The following is a 22627-nucleotide window of genomic DNA, read 5'->3' as shown; positions in this document are numbered from 1 at the left end:
TTCCCTCGACATTGCCTCTCTCTCTTCCTCCTCTCTCTCTGTTCCTTCCTGCAGTCTTCAGAAAACTCACTGAGGAATATTTTACAATTAGACCATAGAGTTCACCCATTTAAGTGCACAGTTTAATGAACTTTAGTAAAGTCATCCAGTTGAGTAAACCTTAGCGTGAACCAGCTTTAGAATGCCTTCTTCATCACACCCAAACTCGTCTTGAGCTGCCTGCAGTCAACCTCTGCTCCTCGTCCCAATGCCCTGCGACCGCTGATCCTTCTGTCTCTAGACTTTTGCCTTTTCTAGAAATTGCATATCAATAGAATCATACAACATGTAGTCTTTTGTGTTTGGCTTCTTTCACTTAGCATAGTGTTTTTGCATGTATCAGTAGTTTTTTCCCTCCATCCTTTATTATTCTCTCGCGCTCTCGCTCGCTCTCTCTCTCTCTCTCTCTCTCTCTCTCTCTCTCTCTCTCTCTCACACACACACACACACACACACAGTTTTATCATGAGCCTTCTCTGACCTTTTTTGATCTGGTCTCTGGGCCCTAAGATGTAATAAGGAGAGAAGCACCAAGTAGATCCTAAGTGGGTACCTGCGGGGGGCAGCTGGCCATCCAGGTGTCCCGGCCCGTGGGGGTCCAGGATGTGTCATCCCTTGTAATAATGATGGCGGGGAGCAAGGAGAAGTGGAGGTGGGTGGGGGCTGTGAGATGTGCTTCCTTCTCCCAACTGGAATCCCTGAGCCTTTGTCCAGGGGAATTGAAATAAACAAAATGAAGCTGGGTGAATTAAGTCAGTTTACTGAATACACGGCTTAATTCCACTCACGGTGGAGTGAGGCCTGAACAGGCACCCTCAATAGAGGGACCCCAAGCCGCTGGGCCTGTCAGGACTGCTGGGTCCCCTGGGGCATCTGGCCTGAGAGGCAGCAGCAAGACAGCCTGCCAGGGGCTCAACAAGCCCAGGCTACTTGGCCTGTGCTGTCTGGGGCTGGGCTGGTCACTGTTGCTGTCCATAGATGCTCAAGCCAGACCCCAAGAAGAGATTGGCATAGGTGAAAGTGGTAACTGGACACGATGGTTTTAGTTTCAGTAAAGAGGAGGAGGAAGGCAGGGAGGCACATGGGGGCATAGAAAGGGCAGCTGGGAGCGAGGTCTCCGCCGAGCTCCATGGCCAGCTCCCTTGCTAGATGACCCGGCTGTTGCTTTGATAAATGCTGCTTTCATTTCCGTCTCCCAACTCAGAATCTGGAAAGCAAAAATATCTCTCAGTCTGTAGAGCCATAGCTGACTGCGAGATCTGTCATGGAGGGGGTGTGGCATTGCCGCCCCTCCTGCCCCCTTGTCCCCCACCCCAGCCCCAGCGGCCAGCCACACACATGCTGCAGTGCCTGGAACGGTGTGGGGAACAGAGACCCGCAGTCTGGGAATTCCCAGACTGCCGCACTAGGCTTCTAGCCAGGCCAGGGGAGCTAGACTCTAAGTCCCTCAACAAAAGCACCTTAGTCATCTCCACAACCCCGCATGGCCTGGTGCAGATGTTTGCAGGATGAATAGCTGGAGGAGTCTCTCAGGGTAATGCCCCCACATAAGCTCACTTCCTTAACTTGGGGAAGGGGAAAATAGATGTAGGTTTTAGGGAAGTTTTTCAGAGATCAAATGGCTAGAAGCAGAGGGTCATGGGATAGGAGGGAGGGAGAGGAAGGCACAGAGGCAATGGGATGACAGTGGGGTCTGAGTGAGGAGGTGGAATGGGGTTGGGGGAACCCTTCTTCATTCTTGGAGGAAACTCTTGTTTTCAATATATTTCTTATCGGCTTGAGTTAGTGCCCCCTGACTATTTGGAAATGAATGGTTTCTGACTATTGAAGGGGGGCTTCTACTTCTGCCACAAGGAAGCCCCAGCCTGAGATGGATTCCCCATCCTGTTCTCTCCCCCAAAGCTAATAGTCTTGACTCATGCATATGGTGGTGGTGGTGGGGGGGGGAGGTGCTCTGGCCCTCATGCCTGCTCCTGTCCACACCTGTGTTGATGGCTGCAGGAAGCATGTTCCCCTCCCTGGCTGTGGACCTGGCTGTGGTGACAGTTATTCGTGCCAGCTAGGAAGCAACTGTCAGGGGAGCTGGGTCACAGAGTCATGTGATGGGTTGTCAGACCTGGGCACCCCCACCCAGGGACTCTTCCCAGCTGCCCTTACCTTGGTGCCACCTGTGGCATTTGTGTGTGGCCTCGATTCCCAGGTGCAGGGGAGGGGGTGCCTGGTGAGAAGGTTGGCATGGGTACCATGGAGCCTCAAAGACGTTGGCATCTCTTTGTGCCACCTGGTGGACCCTTATGTTTTGCCTTTCTCTCCTCCCTGTTTACCCGAAATGAGCTAGGGCAGCAGGTCACAGCTGTGACTCAGCTCTGGCAACTCATCTCAATAAAGTGCTGCCAACCAGGTGAGTCATGCCAGGCTGCTGGGGACCAAAGAAGAGTGTGACCGGTGGGGAAGGCGGAAGGCATGCGGATCTGCCTTTGGCTGCGCCGGCTCTTTTCTCAGTCATGGCTCTGGCGGCAAGCTGGGCAAGGGCCTGGGCATGGGCAGAATCTGACCAGCGTGCCAGGTCAGTCCCTATGTGCAGGGCTCTTTTCCGCCGCTGCTGCGCCAGGGCTGGGGGCAGGTAGAGAGGACCTAGACCTACATTTCCAGGGGAGAGCTGGCTGCCCCCACATTGGGGCTGGGGCGGGGTAGTGGGTGGATCCTAGAGCTAGTCTCCGCTTACTGAAGAGAGATGGCAAATGATAGCTCTCGAGCAACACGGGAGGGCAGCATCGCAGCGCAGGACGCTCGCAGAGCCGCCTCCGTGGAGACTCCTTTTTAAGCACCACCCCAAGGATGCTCTACTCTTGCCCTCCAGAAACGTCAGTCTCCCCTGTGGCCCGAGATTGTTGGCCGGGGTGTCCCTTCCCCACCCCCGAGCTCGGCCTCTAGGAGAAAGGCTCAGTCTTGCTCAGCTCTCCCGGGACAGCAGGGCGGCAGCGGCCCGCGCTGGGCACTAGGGGGCGCCCCTGCCCAGCGGAAGCCACGCGGGCGCGCAGAGGAGCAGGAGGTTTCCTCGAACCCGGGAGGGCCGCGGGCGCCTCCGGGGCGGGGGTTGGGGAGGGGCCCAGCCAGGCGCGGCGCGGAGACCCGGCCGGAGCCTCGGTCCGGAGTCCTCCCCGGCGCCCGAGGTCGGCTCACCGTCGCGCCCTTTCCGGGGCAGGGGCTCGCGCCAAATGCCGCGATTGGGACCGAGAGGCGAGACGCGCAGGCGTTTTCCCCGAGAGGGGGTGTGCGCGCCCTCGACACAAAGGTCTTTTCTCCACCGCACAGCTCCCTTCCCGCTCGCTCCCTTCCCAGCTGCCGGGGGGTTGGGGGTGGCAGCAACTCTGGGTCGGCCCTAGCGGCAGTGCTGGGTGTCGGGGGCAGCTGCCCAGAAAGTGGCCCCCGGCGGACACGAGGAGGCACTGGGCCCTCACCCGGCTCCGCTGGCACCCGCGGTCGCACCCGGGCCTGGGATTCTTTGTGCACGGAGGGAGTGGTCCTCCCTGCGCCTCTGAAGATGGCCCCCCGAGTTCTGGGGACTGCGGGCCCCGAAGAGTAAACTGGGTTCTCTAGCGTCGTCATCTGGGCCCCACCCTGTGCAGTTTGGAGCTGGTCCAGCTTCTCCAGGCAGGTCTATTGGGGTTCCCAAAAGCATCCCCGTAACTGGCTGCGTCGGGATCACCAGGGACTCATCCCCTTGGCCTGACTCGGAATCTCTGAGAGGCCCAGGAATCTACTTTGGGTAAGTCCCCAGGTGATTCTGGTGGCAAAGTCAGTGCGGGAATGGCTGTTCTCAACCTTTTAGGGCCGGCAGCTGTAAAATTTCTCCCCTAGAAGAGCCTCTGGGGACCGAATTGTCTCTTCCCACTCTGTTCACTGTAACGTTCACTTTCCCTGCCGATGGAGAAGCTCTTCCCGGGTCTGACTGCAAGCGCTCCTGCTTTAACTTAACACATTTTCTTCATTGGGTTTTCTATGGGATAATGAACCCGTTGGAAGACAGGTTTGCCTGCTTCGAGGGACCTTTCTCAGGAGACCTGTTTTCCTTGTTCAATCTCTGAATCCAGCAGACAGACCTACTGGATTGGGCCCCATGGTGAGAAAAATTCAATAAAGTCCCCAGCTTGTGATTGAATGTGGTCCCTTCCGGTAATAGCGAAAGGGCCCCCTTCCGGGGTTTGGAAAATAACCTGAGAGGCTCCCCCAAGTACTGGAGGCTGCAGAATTCCAGCAAAAGAAAAGGAGAATGACCTGCAGCAAGTCATTGTAGGTCCGACAAAACCATCTTCGCTTTTGTCGGCCCTTTTCCTTGCTGTCGGGATGAATCAAAATTCTTATCTCCTCTGCGTCCAGCGTACTGGGACTCGCCTTCCTGACCGCTGCAGCTAGAGTGTCCCCAGCTTTGCGGGGTTATTTTTCGCCTCCGGGTGGTGGTCATTACTTCCTTCCACATATTAGGTTCAACACAGTGACAGAAAGAGAGTAAATTAGCAAGCCCCCTCCAAATGGTGAGACTGACCCGCAAACCTACTTTCATTTTCTTCTGGTCTGGGTTGTGGGAAATTTCTTGACAACTATGAGAAAGAAGACAATGAAAAATGAATTGTTTTTCCACAGCAGTCGTGAACAGATGTATAATTCCCTAGTCTCAGGAATGTTCTAGAAATCCCTTACATCACCTTAATGGGGCAGAGGAAATGGGCGGAGGTGCCAAGGGCATGGTAATATTAAGTCCGCGTCTGCAGGGCTGGTCACCTTGCTGGTTCAGGGCCTCTAAATTCAGCAGTGAAAGCAGACTTGCGTCCTCTCCGCAATTGATCTGAATGGCAGAACCCCATTCTGATGGTCAGAATCACAGGCCAGTGGGGGTGAAGGCCGTGCTAATTGGCCACTTGCCTCACCACTGGCTTTTAAACAATCGCTTGATTCTCTGCCCGGCAGGAAGCAGCAGGCACATCGAGGCTCTGGGCTTCGTCTTTGTCCTGACTTTATGGCATTTTATGCCACAATAAGAAACACTGTGTACTCCGTGGGAGCCCATTGTGCCAGGCTGCAAGGATGTGGGCTCGCCGCTGCAGGCTGGTGCTCTAACCCCAGGAGAAGAGGGGTTTTGTGATAGGCTGGGGATCAAAACAAGGGGTGCCAGACACTGTTACTGGGGCAACTGCCTGGCCGGTGTGGAGGCAGCTTTGGGCCCCTGGGTGCCTCTCACCTGCTGGCCAGAAAGAGGGCAGAGAAGGATGGAGTTTCTTATACAATAGCAGTGCCGTTTACCTGGTAAATTATACATCAGGACTGTGCTAACCATGGCCTCCATTTTCTCGGGGCTGCTGACAGGAGTTCATCCCGCCCCCAGACTCTGTGCCCGGTGATCACATCACTCTAAACCAGCTCTCACACTCTACCAGGAAAAGCCCTCATGATGAGTGTGGGCCGAGCCTGGATCTCTCATATTCTGGGTGGATTTGGTCCTTTGAGGTGAGAGTTTGGCTTTGGTAGAGAGGGTGTGAATGGGGAGGGCCTAGAGAAAGTTCGCCCGGCCTCGCACGTGAATGGATCGATGGGATCTGAAAACTACTTCAAGACCCTACCCTGCTGCCCAGGCCAGCCACACTGCACTGCCCCTCCCCTCCCCCCTAGTAGGTGAAGCTTCCCTGAAGGTGCAGGGTTACTGCGGCACACCTGGGGCAGGAGACAAAGGTGGCCTCACTCCAGGAGATCACCGCAGTGGTGGGGAAGGCCTGGGGTCCCTCCCCCTTTGCCTTCAGCCCACTGACAGGGATTCTCGCTATTGCTTTACAGAGTTCAGGGAAATAGGCCCCTAAGGGGACAGGGGAGCTGCCAAGGGCAGGCAGGGAGGGAAATTCGAGGTCCAGGTACATTTCACTGGAGGGATGGCGAGCATGGTAGAGACAAGGCCTACAGCTATGAGGACGCCCAGGCTAGGAGGTTTTGGGGGTGCAGGCCTTGAATAATGGAGTGCTCTGGGTGGGTGCTGAAAGGGAGGGAGGAGAGAGAAGGCAAGTCCATGTAGCTCCATCTCACAGGCCACCCATGGTCCCTATCAGATTCAAGGGGGAGCCGAGTTAGGTCACGAGTCTGGTGGGGTCTTGTGTCCCCGGAGGTGCCCCTCCCATGAGCACTAAAGCGAGAGAAGGACGGCTTCCTGCTAGGCACGGCAGAGAGCACCGTTCAGCGCTCCCTTCAGCCCCGGCCTCGCTCCGCGCCCACCAAGTCCGTCCTTCCCGTCTCCAGGGCTCCCCACGTGGCCTTTCCCAGTGATCCCATGAAGTGGGTCTGAGAAGGGTCTCCCTGCATCCAGACCTGCCCGACCCCAAGTACTGTCTACATGACAGCACCTCAGTTGTTCAAGCTCTGGGGATAGGTGACCAGATTCTCAACTCAGCCCCTCACCCTGTACCATTGCAACTGCTACCCAGCTGGGGTCAGCTCCCTCCAGCGCACCCTCCGATTATCTCTCAAAAAATGCAAGTCTCCTGGCCTGCTAATCCCAGGCTAGAAAACCTTCGCTGGCCTTTTAGAGCTGCACACAAACCCTTCACAACCTGCTCCCTGCCTCCGCCTCTAGGCTCGCTTCCTGCCAGTCCCAGCCACACTCAACTCCTTGACTTTCCCAAACATGCAGATCTTTTCCCAGGTCTCTGAGTCTTTGAATTTCCTTCCACGTGGAATTACTCCCCGCCAACCCCCACCCTTCACCACCTGCCCTTGCCCATGTGCTAAACTCTCCAGGATTCAATGCAAACATCACCTCAGCTGATCAGTTGAGCAAAAGTTATAATGGAAGCAGCTTTGCCACTGGGCTCTCAAAGCAGTGGGAAGACTGACGGCAAAGAGTACAAACTACGTGGCTTAGAAGCAAGGCCTCGGAAACATGGACTTCTGTCCCCAAAGACCCTGCCCGGAGGGTGTCCCGGAGAAGGAGTGGAAGGCGGGGACGAGGAGGGCGGCTCCTCTGTCATCCAACTCTGCTCCGTTTCTCCGCAGCTGGCTCAGACTTTTTATCATAACGCTGGGCACATTTTTGATACTCTTGGTTACCCGTCTAGTCTCTCTTTAGACTCTGAGGGCCTTATAGGCAAGAAATATCTTAATCATCTTTGTATTCCCAGAAATCTAGGTTAGAACCCGGCCCATTGTAGGCGCACAGAAAATCTTTGAATACGTAAATATACCTTGAACTTGGGTGTTCCTTCGCCTAGAATACCTTTCTCTGCACAAATCTGTGCTATCGCTTTCTCCGAAACGTGACTCAAGACTCACCTCCTGGAAGAAGCATGTTCTGGTTCATTAATTTATTGTTTGGGCATCAAAGGTTATTGAGCACCTATTATGTGCTAGGCAATTTCTAGGTACTGGAGGACTGTGGGGGTACAAAAGAGATAAGGGTTCCATGCCCAAGTTGCTAATGAAACACCTCACCCCCACCCCACAAGACCACGTCTTTATTTGGCAGTCATTTAGCACTTATAGAATCAGTCAATGCTCCTGGCATACATAGTGCCTCGGACATGGTCAGCAGTCAGATACGATTCTCTGTGTGCCAGCATCCTGAGAGACAGGAGTGGAAGGCCTGGCTTTGCCTTCAAATAGCTCACAGCCTCACTGGGAAGACAAATTGTTTGCTCATGGGATCATTAGAAACCTCAGGAAGCCCCAGCTAGGGAAAATCTGCAGTTGTCAATTTTACACCTCCTGGGAATTCACTGGGGCCACTGGTCCTCCTGACCAAGCGTTACTTTCCAATTACTTTCTGGTTTATAGATATAATATTTCCCGGTTTTATAAATTCCAACCCGACTGTAAGCGGCACAGAGGACTCGTGGCATCCCGTCTGGTAGCCACTCTCTCTGATCTCATCTCAGCACCTGATATGGGTCAGGGCATGAAATGAATGAGTGAATGAATGATCATTGCCACTGACAGTCATTCATCACTGGGCGCATTAGCGAGGCACAACCTAGAGGCCTGTCGTGAACGAGCCCTCCAGTTCTGGTAGGTGAGGGAGCGGGAAGGAGGGCTGTCTCCTCCCACAGTGCCTCTCTTTTGCTAAATGTTGCCCACAGATTCTGAGTATTTTCTGCAAGAAAAATACTGAGATTCAAATGCAGAAGTGTGAATTTGACAAAAGCCGTTGCTTTCCTACTACCATCTGTGTACCTCTTGGCCAGTCGTTTGTGCCGGTGATGGCTTGCCGGTTTAGTGGGTGAGGTCTGTCTCAGGTGTCTCCAATGTAAGCTGTGCTTAGGGAAGCACGTGGCCCTGTCCTTCCCCCCTGGTTCGTGGCTTGCCCCTGGTGTCCCTTACTCCTTCTCTGGGATAGTTTGACCAGCAGGTTCTCCAGAGGCAGTGCTTTAGAGCCTTGGTTTTCCACCCGCCGGGTTGTGCTGTTTGTTGTCTTCTCGTGCTTGCTTTGTTGTTTTGGAGGCTAACATCCCTTGCATTATTAGCTCGCTGACACTGCGGCCATCTGTAACCTATATCAACCCCGGGTGCTTTGAAGTTCCATGCGCAATAAAAAGTTCATTAAAAAGATGTGGAAGCATGGAAATGAAGTTACAGAAATGTTAACAAAGGATCATTTCCTGCTTCTTGTACTATTATTTTCCTTTTTTTTTTTCTTTTTTAAATGTATTTCTCTGAGGAATTTATGTCACCATTAAAACTGCGGAAGAGTCAAAGGAAGGACAGGCCCAGGTCAAAAAGAGGGTGAGATTTCTGAGGAGATAGCTTGGCAAAGACCCAGCCTGTTTTCTTAGCTGAGAGCTTTGGGTCAAGGGTGGGGGTGGGGGCGATTGAAGCCAGAAAAGAAAAAGAAGGGACAAAGCTAGAATTCTCATGACTAAGGGTTTGAACCAGGCGTTTTTAACAGGGACGGCTCCAAGTGGCTCACGAGAGCCTCCAGTCATGCAAGGTCCGGGGATGGAAGCAACACTTGGAATCCCTGGCTTCCAACCTCTAGGCAGTGACTACGCTGGCAGATGCCTCTCATCCCCGCGAGGTAGAGGAGGAGACAGAGATAGAGAAGAAAGTGAAGAGAAAGAGAGGTTCATGGGAGAGGGTGGAGAGTGTCACTGAGACTGCCCCGTGGCACGACTGGTGGCTTGTTCACTGCTACATCGGTGTCCTTTTTCCAGTCATGACCTGACATGAGCAGATGTCAAGTTCCAAGCCTCAAGGGGTGTTCTGGGAACCCAAACACTAAAAGTATACCCGCTCTCTCCTGGGCCGGCCACAGAGAGGCATTTAACCGAGAGGGAAGTTTGGGGCTCAGGGTTCTGACTTGACAATGACCAAGAGGCTTCAGAGGTTGGTTTGTCCACCTCCCACATTCTGGTTGACTTGGCTAAGGCCAGGCTCCAGTTAGCAGCAGACCCAGGCTTCTCCCTCCACACCATCAAGCCTCCCAGCAGCGGTCCCCAACCTTTCTGGCACCAGGGACCGGCGCTCCTATGAGACTCTAATGCCCGATGATGTGAAGTGGAGCTGAGGCGGTGATGCTAGCACTGGGGAGCGGCTGCAAATACAGACGAAGCTTCGCTCGCTCACCTGCCACTCACCTCAGGCTGTGCGGCTCAGTTCCTAACAGGCCAAGAACTGGTACCAGTCTGCAGCCTGGGGGTTTGGGGACCCTTGTTCTAGAGGGTCCCTCGTTCTCTTATTAAGCGAAGGGCAGACATAGATGTATTCTTGGTAACTACATTGTCACTTCTGTAATGACAAACGGCGATTCCATCAGCACCTTTATTTCTTGGCATACACTCTCACACACAGACGCTGGAATAAGCAAAATAAACAGCTCTCCCATGGGAGAAGTCCCTGTTTTCATGGGCCCTCCATGCTTGGGCAGTGGATATGCCCCCACATAATGCACACCCAGCCCCGGCAGGCTCACTGGCCTCTCTTTTGGGGAGGAAATATCTCTAGAGACTCACTCACCTCTAGGACCATTAATGACCATTGCATGACTACTCATGCTTAATAGTAAGCAATTATGTGATTATCACTTACTTTTCAGCCGGAGGACCACTGTGCATACACTTAGCAGCCACTCTGAGTCCTAATAATGACAGTGCCATATCCCACCAAGTGACCGCGAGGCTCTCAACAGATTTCACATCTCATAACACTGCAAGGTTTCTGGGCCTGCTGCCGGATGGTCCGGGTCAGAGCCAGACTTACCCTCTCTCTCACAGCCCGGTTGTAGTTGATTCTCATGAGTTCTGCAAACCTCTGCTCATAGAGGTGAAGCAGCAGCACCAGGTATAAGCCTGAATTCATCAGCTCATTTTGTGCCTGAATTTGGAAAAGAAAGTTCTTAAGTTCATCTATAAAATATTCAGGATCTAAATCATGGGGCGAAGGGTAGCAAGGACAAGAAGTGACAAGAACTGGGACAAGAGCCCGAGAGCAGAGGGGACCCAGGCGCAGGCCGGGCGGCCACCCGGAAATTCTTTGCTGCTTAGTGGAGGATGCCCCAGGAAAGCGCCACGCTCCAGGCTCAATCCTACGCCATGAACAGTCACTGAGAAGTTACACGTTAAAGCCTAGAGCTGGGTGTTGTGGGGAGCATGGGCAAAAGGTCTCAGCATCCTGCTGGGGCCCCATCATCTGATGGAGGAGAGAGAGCCGCACTCATAAACAGCTCCAGTCCTAGCTAGGTACGTCAAGCACTACGAAGGGCAGAAAGACACTGGCTGAGTATGACATAGGGCAAGGCTTCTTTGATGGTCCTTAAAGGATGGGAGGGACTTTGGTAGGTGGCCATGAGGGGTGTTAAGGGCCTTTCAGACAGAGACACGAAATGCCAGCAAAAGCAAAGAGATGGAGCCAGTGCGCGTGTATTGGGCAAAATTCCCTTCTCGCTGGCATGTCCGGAGTATATGGGGAGGGTGTTCGTTTTGGATTAAAAAAAAAAAAAAATTGGGCTGAGGAGGTGATGAAGTGGGACCGTATTAGGTAGAAGTGAGGAGTTTGAATGTTGGGCTGTGTATAATATGCAGCTACTGGCCTCTGAGCAGAGATTACTTGCATTTTAGCTAAGCAAAGTTTTCTGTGGGAGAATCTGGGACACAGATGCCGCGGGGGCATCTCCCTTTAAGAATGAACTTAATAATAGTCTCACGTAAGGCCCCCTCCCAGGCTGGACTATTACCATTTAACCCCCAGAGAGCGTGTGCCTGGCAGGGCCTCAGATGGCACTGTGAACCTCAGGGCCTTTGCGCGTGTTCTTCCTTGTTTGCTCTGTTGGCTTGTTTTTGTGCCTCTGTTTTGAATGTCTCTCTCCCCGCTTTCTACCAGGCCACGTCCACAACTTCTTTTACTGCTGTCACAACGTCACCTCCTAACAATCATCCCAATCTTTCCTGTACTCCCTGACTCCTAAGCATTTATTTTTATTTTGGATACTGCATCTTGTGCTTGTTAGTGTGTTTTTGCCTTTTCTCGGTGGGTGGGTTGTGTTTTATTTTCCCTCACTGGTGCTTAAATGTAGGGAAGTACGTGGGGGAGGATCTGGCCGTCTGGCTGACCATGGCTCCTCTGTCCTCAGCTCCTTTGGAGGTCTGTGCTGCAAGACCTCACCCTGTGGATGTTTCATTGACCTTCAATAAATTAGTGGCATTAGCAAGACTCCTCCCCTCCACCACTTTAATCCCCAGTCTGTCCTCATGGCACCTCCCCATGGGTGGGGACCTTGGGAATGAGCCAGCCTGTGCTCAGGAAGGCCTGGGTGTGGGGGGGACCAAGATCCTCGGCAGAGGGCACAGCCCTTTACATCACCCTTGGGAAACATCCGAACTGTGACAGTTTTCCCAGGATAATTGAAGCTTGGACATGACACACAATGACCACCTCAGTGCCTCTTCCTTCCTCCCGCAGCAGTCCAAGCCGCTTTACAGGCTCATGTCCCTGTTCCCATTCCATCAAGGGCAGCTTAGGAAGCTGGCACAGAACACACCCCGTCCAGGACCTAACAGCTGCCAGAAAAGGTGACAAATTGAGCAAGGATGGATGTGCAATTCTTTCTGAATCACGGCCAACTCTGCATTGTGGTGACCTCTGGCCCCAAGGTCACTGCTCAAGCCCCCGACCCCCACCCCCGGCCGCCACCTCCCTACACACCCATCTTTAAAGGCTCTCATCAATTGTCCTTAGCAGTTAACATAGTATTTTTAGTCTTTAGTCATGTTTTCTGTGTTCTTCTGACTTTGGTCTGGAGCAGGCAGTGAGGAAGTTGCTTGTTTTCACTTTATTCTATTTTAACTGCCTCCTCCCACCTTCCCCATGGGTTGGTGCCTCCTTTATGGTCTGTTTCGCAAGCCACCTCCTTCGGGAAGCCTTCCTAACCTACCCTTTAGCTCTTCCACACAAACCAAGCCTCCTCCCCTGTTTGCTTTTCTCAGCCCTGGCTAACTCCTGCGAGCTGCCGATGGTTTTTTCTCCTGCACCCTCTTCGCCGGTAAGCCTTTTATGCTTTGAGACTCTTGGATATATAATGGCATATCAATCAGCTAGAAAATGGCTTGGAACTATCAGGTTTGTCAAAGCATTCAGGGAAATCATTTACTTTTTATGACTCAATAAGGCCCAGAGGCATGCAGATGGGAAAATATTCGCTAATGTTTTCTGCAGATAATTTGAAAAGTCACTTCTAGCAGATTGTGTCTCTTCTCTGGCCTGTGGGAGGGAACCTGTCACATGGCGTCATAAATCTTGCTGGCCGTGCTCCTTTATGTGGCCCTTTGCAGAGCTTGTGATGCTCGACAAAGAGGTCGGGCCAGCCAATCAGAGCAGGCGTTGCACAGAGTCGATCCTTTATCTTCCGAGCCACAAGTGGGAGGGATTAGTTATCAAAAAAGAGTTCCATGGTATTTGTTCGGCAAGGGCAAAACAAGCTAGGTTTCGAGACGTTATTTATTGGGCTTCTCCTGACTCACCCCTCCCCGCCCCAGTAGCATTGCATTTTGATGCCCACATGCAATGCGTGTGGGGGGCGGGGGTGGTGCAGAAGCATGTGGAGCAGTGGACCAGAGCTCTGGAGCACTCAGCCCTCCTGCCAGATGTTTTTCTTTTCTCCTGCCCTCCCCCACCTCCTCATTTTCTTAATATTCATTTTGACCAAGAGGTTTGGTACCGATGGATAGTCTCCATTAATCCGCTCAAAGAAGCAGGCAGCCTGGCAGAATGTTCTTTGATCAAGTCTTCAAATATGTTCAAGCGATGCTCCCAAGTGTGAGGGTGATTAGGGGACTGCGTGTGTCCGAGGACATCTGCCCGTTGTTGAGATGGAGCGAGGCCAGGCCTGTGCTTCAGAGCAATGACAGCCGGAGCCCCGCTGAGTCCCTCCTGTGCTGCGGGACCAAGACCACAAAGCATATCTCCATCACGCAGTGGGCGTGGGCCCTGGAATGGGCAGTCTGGGGCCGTTGAGTGCTATGACTTTGAGCAAAGAGTCTTAATTATATATGGCCAAAGTGACTCCGTTTGTAAAAGGGGAGATGGCACCTCTGTTCTGCCTGTTTCCCAAAGGCATTATGACGAAATGAGGAATACTAGTGGATGTGGTATTTCGCAAAACAAAAACGTCCTATATTTTTGAGAGCTGAGAATTAAAGATAAAATTCAGGGCAAGGACCACACGTGTCCTGTTTGCTCCTGTGCTCCTAGTGCCTAGCCCAGTGCCTGGTACACAGTGTGTGCTCAATAAACATGTACAGATTACAGAATGAGAAAAAAATGCATAATTTTGGACCAGACAGTGGCCCGTTCAACCATGACCCTAGTGGCTTTGACTTTTACATGCATCAGATTTATGGAGAGAACCCTTTAAAACACAGTTGCTGGGCACCACCTCCCCAATCTCCCCCAGTTTCTGGTTCAGTGAGTCTGGGGTGGGGCCTAAGAATGTGCATTTCTAACATGTTCCCAGGTGATGCTGATGCTACTGGCCTGGAGACCACCCATTTTTTTGAGAGCCACTGCTCTAAACTAGGCTCAACAGGTGTTGGCCAATGAGCTGAATTTGGCCTGCGGACCTGCCCTGGCTGGAAGGAAGGAGAAATGAACATTTTCCGTCGGAGAGAGTACTCTCCAATTTGCCACAATTGCCACCACTCCCTATCGGTGACACTTGGAAGATTACGATCATTCGTTAACCTGCCTGGCCTCTCCGGCATTTGAGCGTACCATCTGTGATCCAAATGCTGCTTAAACCCGTTTTCTCCTGGCCCCTTTTGGAGCCTGGAATGTTACATGGAACCCTACCTGTCACTACCCAGGAGTTCTTCCTTCCCCTCAAAAACCGAGGCCCCCAGGCAGAATCAAGCGCGAGCCTACTTCCAGGTTACGGTGGACACGTGTGGGAGGCAACGAGGGCTTGCCTCGCAGGTGGCACCATCAGAGGAAGGGCCGCGGGTGTGCAGGCCTGTTGGGCTCAGTTTCCAGGCGTCTTTGAATAAGAAGAGAAAGGGAGCTGAACTGCCACACACCCTGACGGGCCTACGGCGGGGACCACCAGGTGCCAGCATCCCAAAGTGCTCAGTCCAGGTCCCGGGGCCCACGGCTGCGTTCGCCTCCTGGGGCCTCTCTCCAGACAGCCTTAGAGGAGTTTCTAATCTAGCCACTCAAAGCTTGGTCACAAGCCTTGACTCTACGGACTCTCTCTTTTTCTAAGACGTCTCTCCGTGGAGAGGCCTTCTCTGGTCCTGAGAGCCAGCCAGACCCCTCTGCAGCTGTTCCCACAGCCGCCAGTGCGTCCCTTGTTCTGGCTGGCCCTTCGGTTTTCGCCATTGGGGTGGTGGCTATGTTAGTCGTGGGCACCGTAGCATCTCCACCTGTGTTTGATGTACGGTAGGCGCTCAGTAAGTGTTTTAAAAGTTCAAACTTTTATGGTAGGCGTATTTTGCCACACTTAACAAAAATTAAGGCCTGGTCCCATTCCAGACCAGTTAAATCAGAATCTCTGGGGCATCAGCATTTTAATAGGAGAGAAAAAAAAGGCATGTGGCTAAATGTTAATATAATTAGGGAACATTTTCGTGTTTCTATGATTTTTATAATTAAAGAAAAGCAGAATAAAAATCTCAATGGGAAAAATGCATGAGAAAATAAGTTAGTTGAGGCCAAATGAGAGCCACACTGAGCTAAAGCCCATTCTAGGCGTCTTCCAGTTTGTCCCTCACATCGTATATGTCTATATTTGGCACCAGCTACCCTATCTCAATGAAAGAGCCTGTTTCCCAGGAGTTAACAGCACTGCGGGCTGGCTCAGAGGGCACAGAGGCCCAGACTGTGGCAGTCGGGTGTGGGGCTGGGCCACAGGAGCATAGGTGCCCACGTGGACTCCAGGGCCAGGCCTAGGGGCCTCCCCAGGGAGCTCGGATTACGTCTTCCATATCTTTGTGTTAAAGAACAGGTACTTCAGTCTGGATCCAGGCAGAGTTCCCGAACTTGTCTAAGTCCTGCTTCCCTAGTGTCTCAAGTTGAACTCAGACGTTTAGCAAACAGACACCATTAAATTCACAACAGGCCATCGGAACCGTCAGAACTGCTGTAAAAGTGAGACCTCAACTGCGTTTTCCATCAGCAGATAAATAGCGTGCGTTGGTTCTCGGGACTGGCTCTCCCACCGGGGTGGGTCTGATAGTCTGGTCTCTACCTGTGATTATAATGAAGGGCACTTTCAAAAGGCTTGGGCCTGTTGAGCTCTTACCGCAACTAATTTCAACTCTTTTCTGCTTCCAAGTGGAGTAATTACCATGCTGGATAGTTTCCGTTTTCCCTTCCATCCTCTTCCCATCCTGCTCTGAGGCTGATCTCAGTGGATTGCACTAACTAGGCTCCCTTGTCCCCTGGCTTCCCATTGGGTTTGGCCAGAGGGGGGCCCTGGCAGGAGGCCCTGGTGGGAGACCGGAGGCAGGGAGGGGAGAGAGGCTGAGTAATTATTGCCCTTGTTCCCTCTCTGCCGGGCAGTGGTGTGGCAGTGACTGTTTCCCTCTGCCGAAGGGCACAGGCTGTCGATGACTCTCTCCTGTAGCCACAGCCCTCTTGATCTCAGTAGCTGCCCCCTCTTGTCACGGGCGGCCTCAGATGCTTAGTCATTCCTTGTTGATTTCTTTCGCTGCCCACAGTTTTTGCTCTTCATTCAGCTCCCATCGCTCACCCCTTGTGAGTGTGCCATCCTCTTTTTCCTGCCCAGACTCTGGCTGACACAATTACTTCCACAGTTCTTTTTAGAATGTGCTTGTAGCCAGTTATCCCAGCTGATAGGATTCAGTAAAGCCAAGGATGTGGGTGTGACCCCTGCGTGGGCCACTTGGCTGGCTTCGGGGATGGACTCTAGCTTGGTCCTGGTACACTTGGCTTTCTCCCTGGAGTGCCAAAGACGCCAGGAGTTTCTGTGGCTCTAACATGGCGGTTCTCACTGAGAGCCTGCTCGGCACAGGCACTGTATCAGGTGATGTACTCGGGACTTTTCCGACACCCCACCCTGCGAGGTAGGAATGATCATCTCCTGCTTCCTACCGATGAGAGAACTGAGATCAGAGAGTTGATACAGTTTCCCCAAGGTCATCCAGCAACTTTGGGGAAGGGAACAAACTTTAGGTTCACATCTGAGTCAAAGATGGTGTGCTTTTTGGAGGGCTGGGCTGCCTCTGGCTTCATAAGTGCAAATGTTTTAGTACAACTAGAAAAATTTGCTGTTAGCAAGTCAAATTCTCCAAACACCACCGATAAACTAGCAGTATTTGGTGGTGGCAGCAGCAGCTCGGCAGAGGGAGAATGATGTGGAAATGCTTGGGCCAAAAGGGGTATTTACTGGACGAGGCGTTCCCCTGGGCTGCCCAGTGTTTGTCGTGTCTGCAGACCATCCTGGCAGTATTCCAGGTGCCTAGCCTCGTCTGGACACGTCCTTCTCAGGAAGTCTGACAGGCCGTGCTTCCTGAAATAATCTGTTCTTCGAGATGACCACATGGAACCTGCCCGCACCCCGGCTGGCACCCTGACCTCAGGCACTCAGGGGGCCTGGTTCCTTTCATTATTTTAACTCCAGCATCCTCGGGGGCCAAGAATATGAGCTGCTTCTGTTTCTCATCTCAGATCTCGGTGCCTGGGGTTCATGAGGGAGTCAAGACCCTCAAAATGCATGGACTCAAAATACTGAACTTATTTCTCAGGAAATTCTTTCTTCCTCCCATCCATGTCCTGACGCCCGTCCTCTGCAATGCTGCTGTGGCATTATGTCCGTGATACCAAACTTACTAGTTGTGCTGTTCAAAGCCCCATTCTTATCAAGATTTTGTTCTTCGGTCTAGCGGCCTTAGAGTTTTTTTTAAAAAAAAAATAATTATAGAATCGCCCAGACTCACATGTACCATTTGGACTCAGCTGTGTACAAAAAAAAAAAAAAAAAAGTCCTGGATACAGGCTAACTATCTGAGAGCTGAAGTGACTTCTTCTCTGAAGGGTGACATTTTAGTTGTTAACAATGATTTTATAGTTTTAAAATTACATGCTTTACGGTCGTGATTATTAATCATTTTTTCCTAATCACATTGTAAGAGAGGTCAGTCAGTCTTAAATTATAATGGTAATGTGGGCTGTTTTCATTTGATAAATATTTATAGACTGCTTATTATGTACAAGGCACCTTCTAGATCAGCACCACCCAATAGAAATATGATGTGAGCCACATATGCAAGCCACACATGTAATTTGAAAATTCCAAGTAGCCATGTTAAAGAAGTAAAAAGAAAAACTGGTGAAGTTAATTTTAGCAATCTATTTTATTCAACCCAATATATCCAAAATATTATCACAACACATAATTAATATAAATTTATGTGATACTTTACATTCTTTTGGTACTGAGTCTTTGCAATTTGGTGCGATTGGAAGTAGCGGCCTGTTCATTAGCCACATGTGGCTTGTGGCTTCCATATTGTGCAGTGCAGTTCTAAATAGAGATTGTTTACCTGAGAATTGGGCAATTAACTATTATCCTGGGCATAAATCACCTTCCCACCTAAGGTTAACTAACTCCTTCACTGTATTAGAAACGCAATCCAAATACCCCAGGAGAGTTAATTCACTAGGTGTTAAAAAGCACACAGTAGGTGCTTACTACATGTTTATCACCCTTGAGTTAAGCAGTTCCTTATTATCCCAGAGTACTTGATCTATAAATTGTGGACCACTTCCTTCGAGACCCTGATTTTTTTTTTCTCTTGTTGCTACTAAAGTTAAATTACTTTAGCAAATTTGAGCTCAGAGCTTGCCAGGCTTTTCTTATTTCTGTGTGTCCAGTCAGCTACTGCAGCTTCCTACTTTTGTCCCTGACAGCAGTGGGCCCTCAACCCTGGGTGACCAAGACTTTCCAAGCCTCCAGTGGTCCAATCTAGTAACAGATCTTCTCAAAGAAATGAGCTAAATGGACACGCCCAACTCAATGCCTCACACAGGCCTTCTGCATTCCTTAGATTACCTCTAACCGACTTGAGCCTGTGGAGGCAAAGTAGGTGTGAGCATCTCTTACCCGAGACTGCTGGTGCTTCCTGTAGAACTCGGTCATGTTAAAATCATCCAGGTCGACCAGCAGGCCTTGTTTACACATCTCACAGGTCTTCACAGCGCCTAGATCGGCTCCTTTAATTAAAGAATTCTTTGTTACATATAACCCCAGGTCTTTGTGTGTTGACGCTTGGGTCTTTTTTGTGTTGACATTTTGAGAGCAAACTTGTGTGTGTTATGAATTCTGAGTTTCAGTGACCTTCTTTTTAAAGTAAGCCATCTTCTGTAGAAAATGACCTTGAATCTGAAATCGGAAAAATTTCCTTTGTAATCATTTTCATTGTTATGCAAGCTTCATGGAAGTAAAATTCCCACGACTTTTAAATTTTTAAATAACAGGTCTTGCTTTCAGTTTAAATATAAACATACTGGTCCATAAAGTTGGATTCGCTACATGGAGGTGGAGAGTCTATAGCACAGGTGTTTGCAAAATAAAAGGAAATATTGTGCCTCTCTTTTTGCTGTGTTTTTCTTACAGACCTAATGCAGGTCCAAGTGAATAAATTAGTGAGGACCAAATTGATGGCAAAAGCTATCCTCAAGCTATGGCTTAAAAATCTGCCTTTAATCCCATGCAGGTGACTTCCCACCTGAGAAAGGTGAGGGAGCTGGGGGGCGTGGTGTGGGCACTAGCTCAGCAGTCTCTAGGGCCAGCGCCTGAGCCTGAGCTCAGCTGCATTTGGGAAAAGAAACATGAGAAGGCGTCCTCTGTTGCTGTGTGTGTGTGTGTGTGTGTGTGTGTTAAATGTGAATTCTAGATCAGCATTTTTTTTTTCTTTGCTTATCTTAGTCCTAATATAAAAATGGAAAATGCAGGCCTGTGGCTGTTCTGTCTGGGAAAAATTCTGCCACACGTTTGCCCCTCATGTAGTTGTTGCATTTTGGCTAATGACGTGCTGGTGTGTATTTTATGCATTAGAAAATAGAGGATAAGTTAGTTACCTGCATTTATTTGGTAAAGATAGGGTTTGTGCAGTCTTGTTTGCTTGATTTTTTTTTTTCGATCATCGTTCTGTAATGTTTTAGGTTGCTGAGGGTCCCATGTGTCTTTCCATCTAACCCCGCTCAACACACCCACAATACCACTGACAACGACACACATTTAGCAGCACATTCATCGTGATTTCACGAGTGATTTTTTTCTGCGCTAGATGTTTAATTGGCCCAAATTTCTAGTAAGATAAAACATTGTATGGCAGAGTCATCAGCTGCCGAAACCCACTTGTCTCTTTGCTCTCTGAAGGACCAAGTCCGCTGCATGCAATGTGGAGATGCACGCGAGCAGCGTGGGCAGTGGGCCTACTTTCCTTGTGCTCAGGAGGATGCACATATGGTCAAAGGGCCTCGGGGAGGAGACGGTTAATGTAATCATCCTCTGTGCTCATTCCTCCGATTAAATAATTTGTTCTCTCCAGCTGGCAGGAGTGGGGAACAGCAGGGGTGGGAGCAGGAGGAGAGGGTGGGGTGGTGGCGAGGCAGCCATACCCATGGGGACAGAGTTAAAGCTCATGGGTCTCACAGCCTGCCTGGAAGGATGGTCACCAGGGAGGAGAGAGATAGGACCTGGCTATGGGGTGAAAAGTTTCAGAGCGGTGTGCCTGAAAGACATAGCAACTGTTTTCTAACCCAGTTGTTCTTTACATTAGTGTTCGATGTTTTTATTCTTATTTTCTGTCATTGTTCAAGTTGCTCTCATTCCTAAAACCGTGTTTTAAAGAAAACTTCCTGTTCTCTGCCAAGAAAACCATAGCTAACCTATTAGGGGCCGTATTTAGGTTACAACCTCCCCAGGGAGTTGAGAAGGGGCTTCACACCCAGTGATAAGCACTATTAAAGACAGAGCTGACAAAACTAGCACATGGAAATTTTTGTCCAATATGGTTCTAGACAATTCGATCAGTAGTTCTTTCCTACCCCTACTGCAAAGAGGCAGCTTTGCTCGGTTTCTTCAGTGACACCCTCCCTCCCCCCACAAATAAAAGGAAGCAGAACTCTTTTTGCCAGGCATCGACTAGCTGGCATGGTGGCCGTAGTGGTGCTTGCTGAGGTTCAACCGCTGACCCATTTCTAGTTCCCTCCCCCGGGGAGGCAAGCTCAGCATCCCTGCTCAGGCCTCAAGCAGGGGTAGAGTTCAATAGCACATGGTCCAGGATTCTTCTCTCAGACTTGAAAAAAGTTTCGTTTCCCTCCCACGATTTAAGGACAGCACTTAGCCCCGCCCCTCCTTATCTGTCATATCTGCCGGGGCTGCAAGTGAGGGCACTGGCTCGTGGAGGGGCGGGAGGTGCTGTCCAGGCTGAGTCTCGCTCTGAGGTGCCTCCTATCATATGGGTCGCCAGTTTGCTGCTCTTCCTTCCCCTCCTACCTGAAGTTATTTTCACTTTCAGCCACTTTTTCAGGCACTCTTGATGGACAAACTGCAGGCTTCCCACACAGCCACAAGGCTCCAGGAGGGGGTTGGTTGGGGAACCCCCGGCTATCTGACAGATCCGACACATGTCTCCCTCCTCCTCGGAGTCCTCCTCCAGGAGACTAAATGAAAAACAAGCCCTGTGAGCAGGAGTCAACACCTTTACAATTTCCACAAATACCGGTTCCTAGGGTGTTAACATAACAGAGGAAGGGGAAGGGAATAACATGCCCCCACGCCTGCCCCAATGCCAGGGCTCCAGGCCCCTCCACTGCTCCCTGCGACCCTACTGATGATTCTTCCAGATCTGGCTACTGATGGTAGATGCACGAATTCTCGTATCAGGCTCCTCGGCAGATGCTGATATGGCGTGCAGGCCAGGAGAACTGGCACTGGTACCCTAAGTCTAGAGGCGTGGGAAAGGGCTGCCGAGGCGGAACCCCCTCTCCCTGCTGTGAAGAAGCTGGCGATGTGGCATGTTGGTGAGCGCATGAGGTTTGTGGTCAGGGGACCTGGCTTTGAGGCTCGCCTCTATGGCTCGTGAGTTTGGTGACTTTGGACAAGCTTCCCAGGTCTCTGTTTCCTCATCCGTAAAGCCATGGTGACAATGATACTACTACTGCTACCTGCTTCACAGGGTGATGGGCAGACTGGATGCGAGGCTGATGGCGAACCTGTTCTGTAAACTGTAAAGTGCATCTGGTATTACGGGCAAAGCATTTGCACAGAGAGACCACTCAACGGATGTTGGTTGGGATGAATGGTGAACCAATGAACCTGGACATGAGCCCACCAATAACACAACACTTGCTCACAGATTATGCCAACATTCCAGAATCTGGGTTTGGTTTGGTTTCTAATTCTCTAGAGTGTACATATGTCATATACTTATTTGTAGATATTAAAGTAACTAACTGAGGGAAAATTTTTTTTAGAGCGTAAGTGGCATTGAGAAATGGGCTTGAAATATTAAAAGTAAGGCATATTATAAAATATAAGCCAATGTTCACTCAATATTGCATTTATCTGCAAAGATAAAAGACTGGAAACAGTTTTTTTAACAGTGCTTATCTCTGGATTATAGGGTTACAGATGATTTTTCTTTTTAAGTTTATATTTTTAATATTTCCTAAAATGAATATTTGTGAAATAAGAAAAGCATAAGATTAATTACAGAAAAAAGAGAGCGTCAGATAAACAAAGTACACAAATAATAGCTGTTTAATGCATTACCGGGCTTAGAAGTAGTTACATTATTAAAAAGAATCATTTTTAGTGCAAAGGCAGCACTTTGGGACTGTGGACAGTCAGACTCCTGACAGGTGGGTCTGAAGCTGCATTTTTGGGTAGGGAAGAGTGGGCAGGGTGGGGCCTTTGGGCTCTTAACCAGGGCTTGGTCTTCTGGTAGCCTGTTTAATATGAGGAAATAAAGGTAGGGCTAACTAGAAAGTTGCTTCATTTCTGCAGTTGGATAGACAGCATTTAGGAGGACGTGTGCATTCTATGTTCTATTTTTTCTCCTTTTTTTTCCTTGCATTTCTAATTCATAGCCATGGAATT

The 22627-nt window shown here is 50.5% G+C and overlaps 1 protein-coding gene across 1 annotated transcript in view; it reads right to left on the bottom strand.

Annotated features, from left to right (window-relative positions):
• Positions 1-1045: 1045 nt before the first annotated feature.
• MARCHF10 (membrane associated ring-CH-type finger 10) overlaps positions 1046-22627 on the bottom strand; it is a 76138-nt gene continuing 54556 nt past the window's right edge. The window contains exons 8-11 of the mRNA XM_039859923.1: positions 18623-18732; positions 10270-10383; positions 4598-4640; positions 1046-1246 (exon numbers count right to left, since the gene is read on the bottom strand). Coding sequence (XP_039715857.1) covers positions 1185-1246; positions 4598-4640; positions 10270-10383; positions 18623-18732 — 329 coding nt within the window. The 3' untranslated portion in view covers positions 1046-1184. The remainder of the gene's footprint in view (positions 1247-4597; positions 4641-10269; positions 10384-18622; positions 18733-22627) is intronic.

This window comes from Pteropus medius, unplaced genomic scaffold (assembly GCF_902729225.1).
Source record: "Pteropus medius unplaced genomic scaffold, Ma_sr-lr_union100, whole genome shotgun sequence".
Lineage (NCBI taxonomy): Eukaryota > Metazoa > Chordata > Mammalia > Chiroptera > Pteropodidae > Pteropus > Pteropus medius.
The sequence above is the reverse complement of the archived record's forward strand: the minus strand, read 5'-3'. Positions and strand labels throughout refer to the sequence as shown.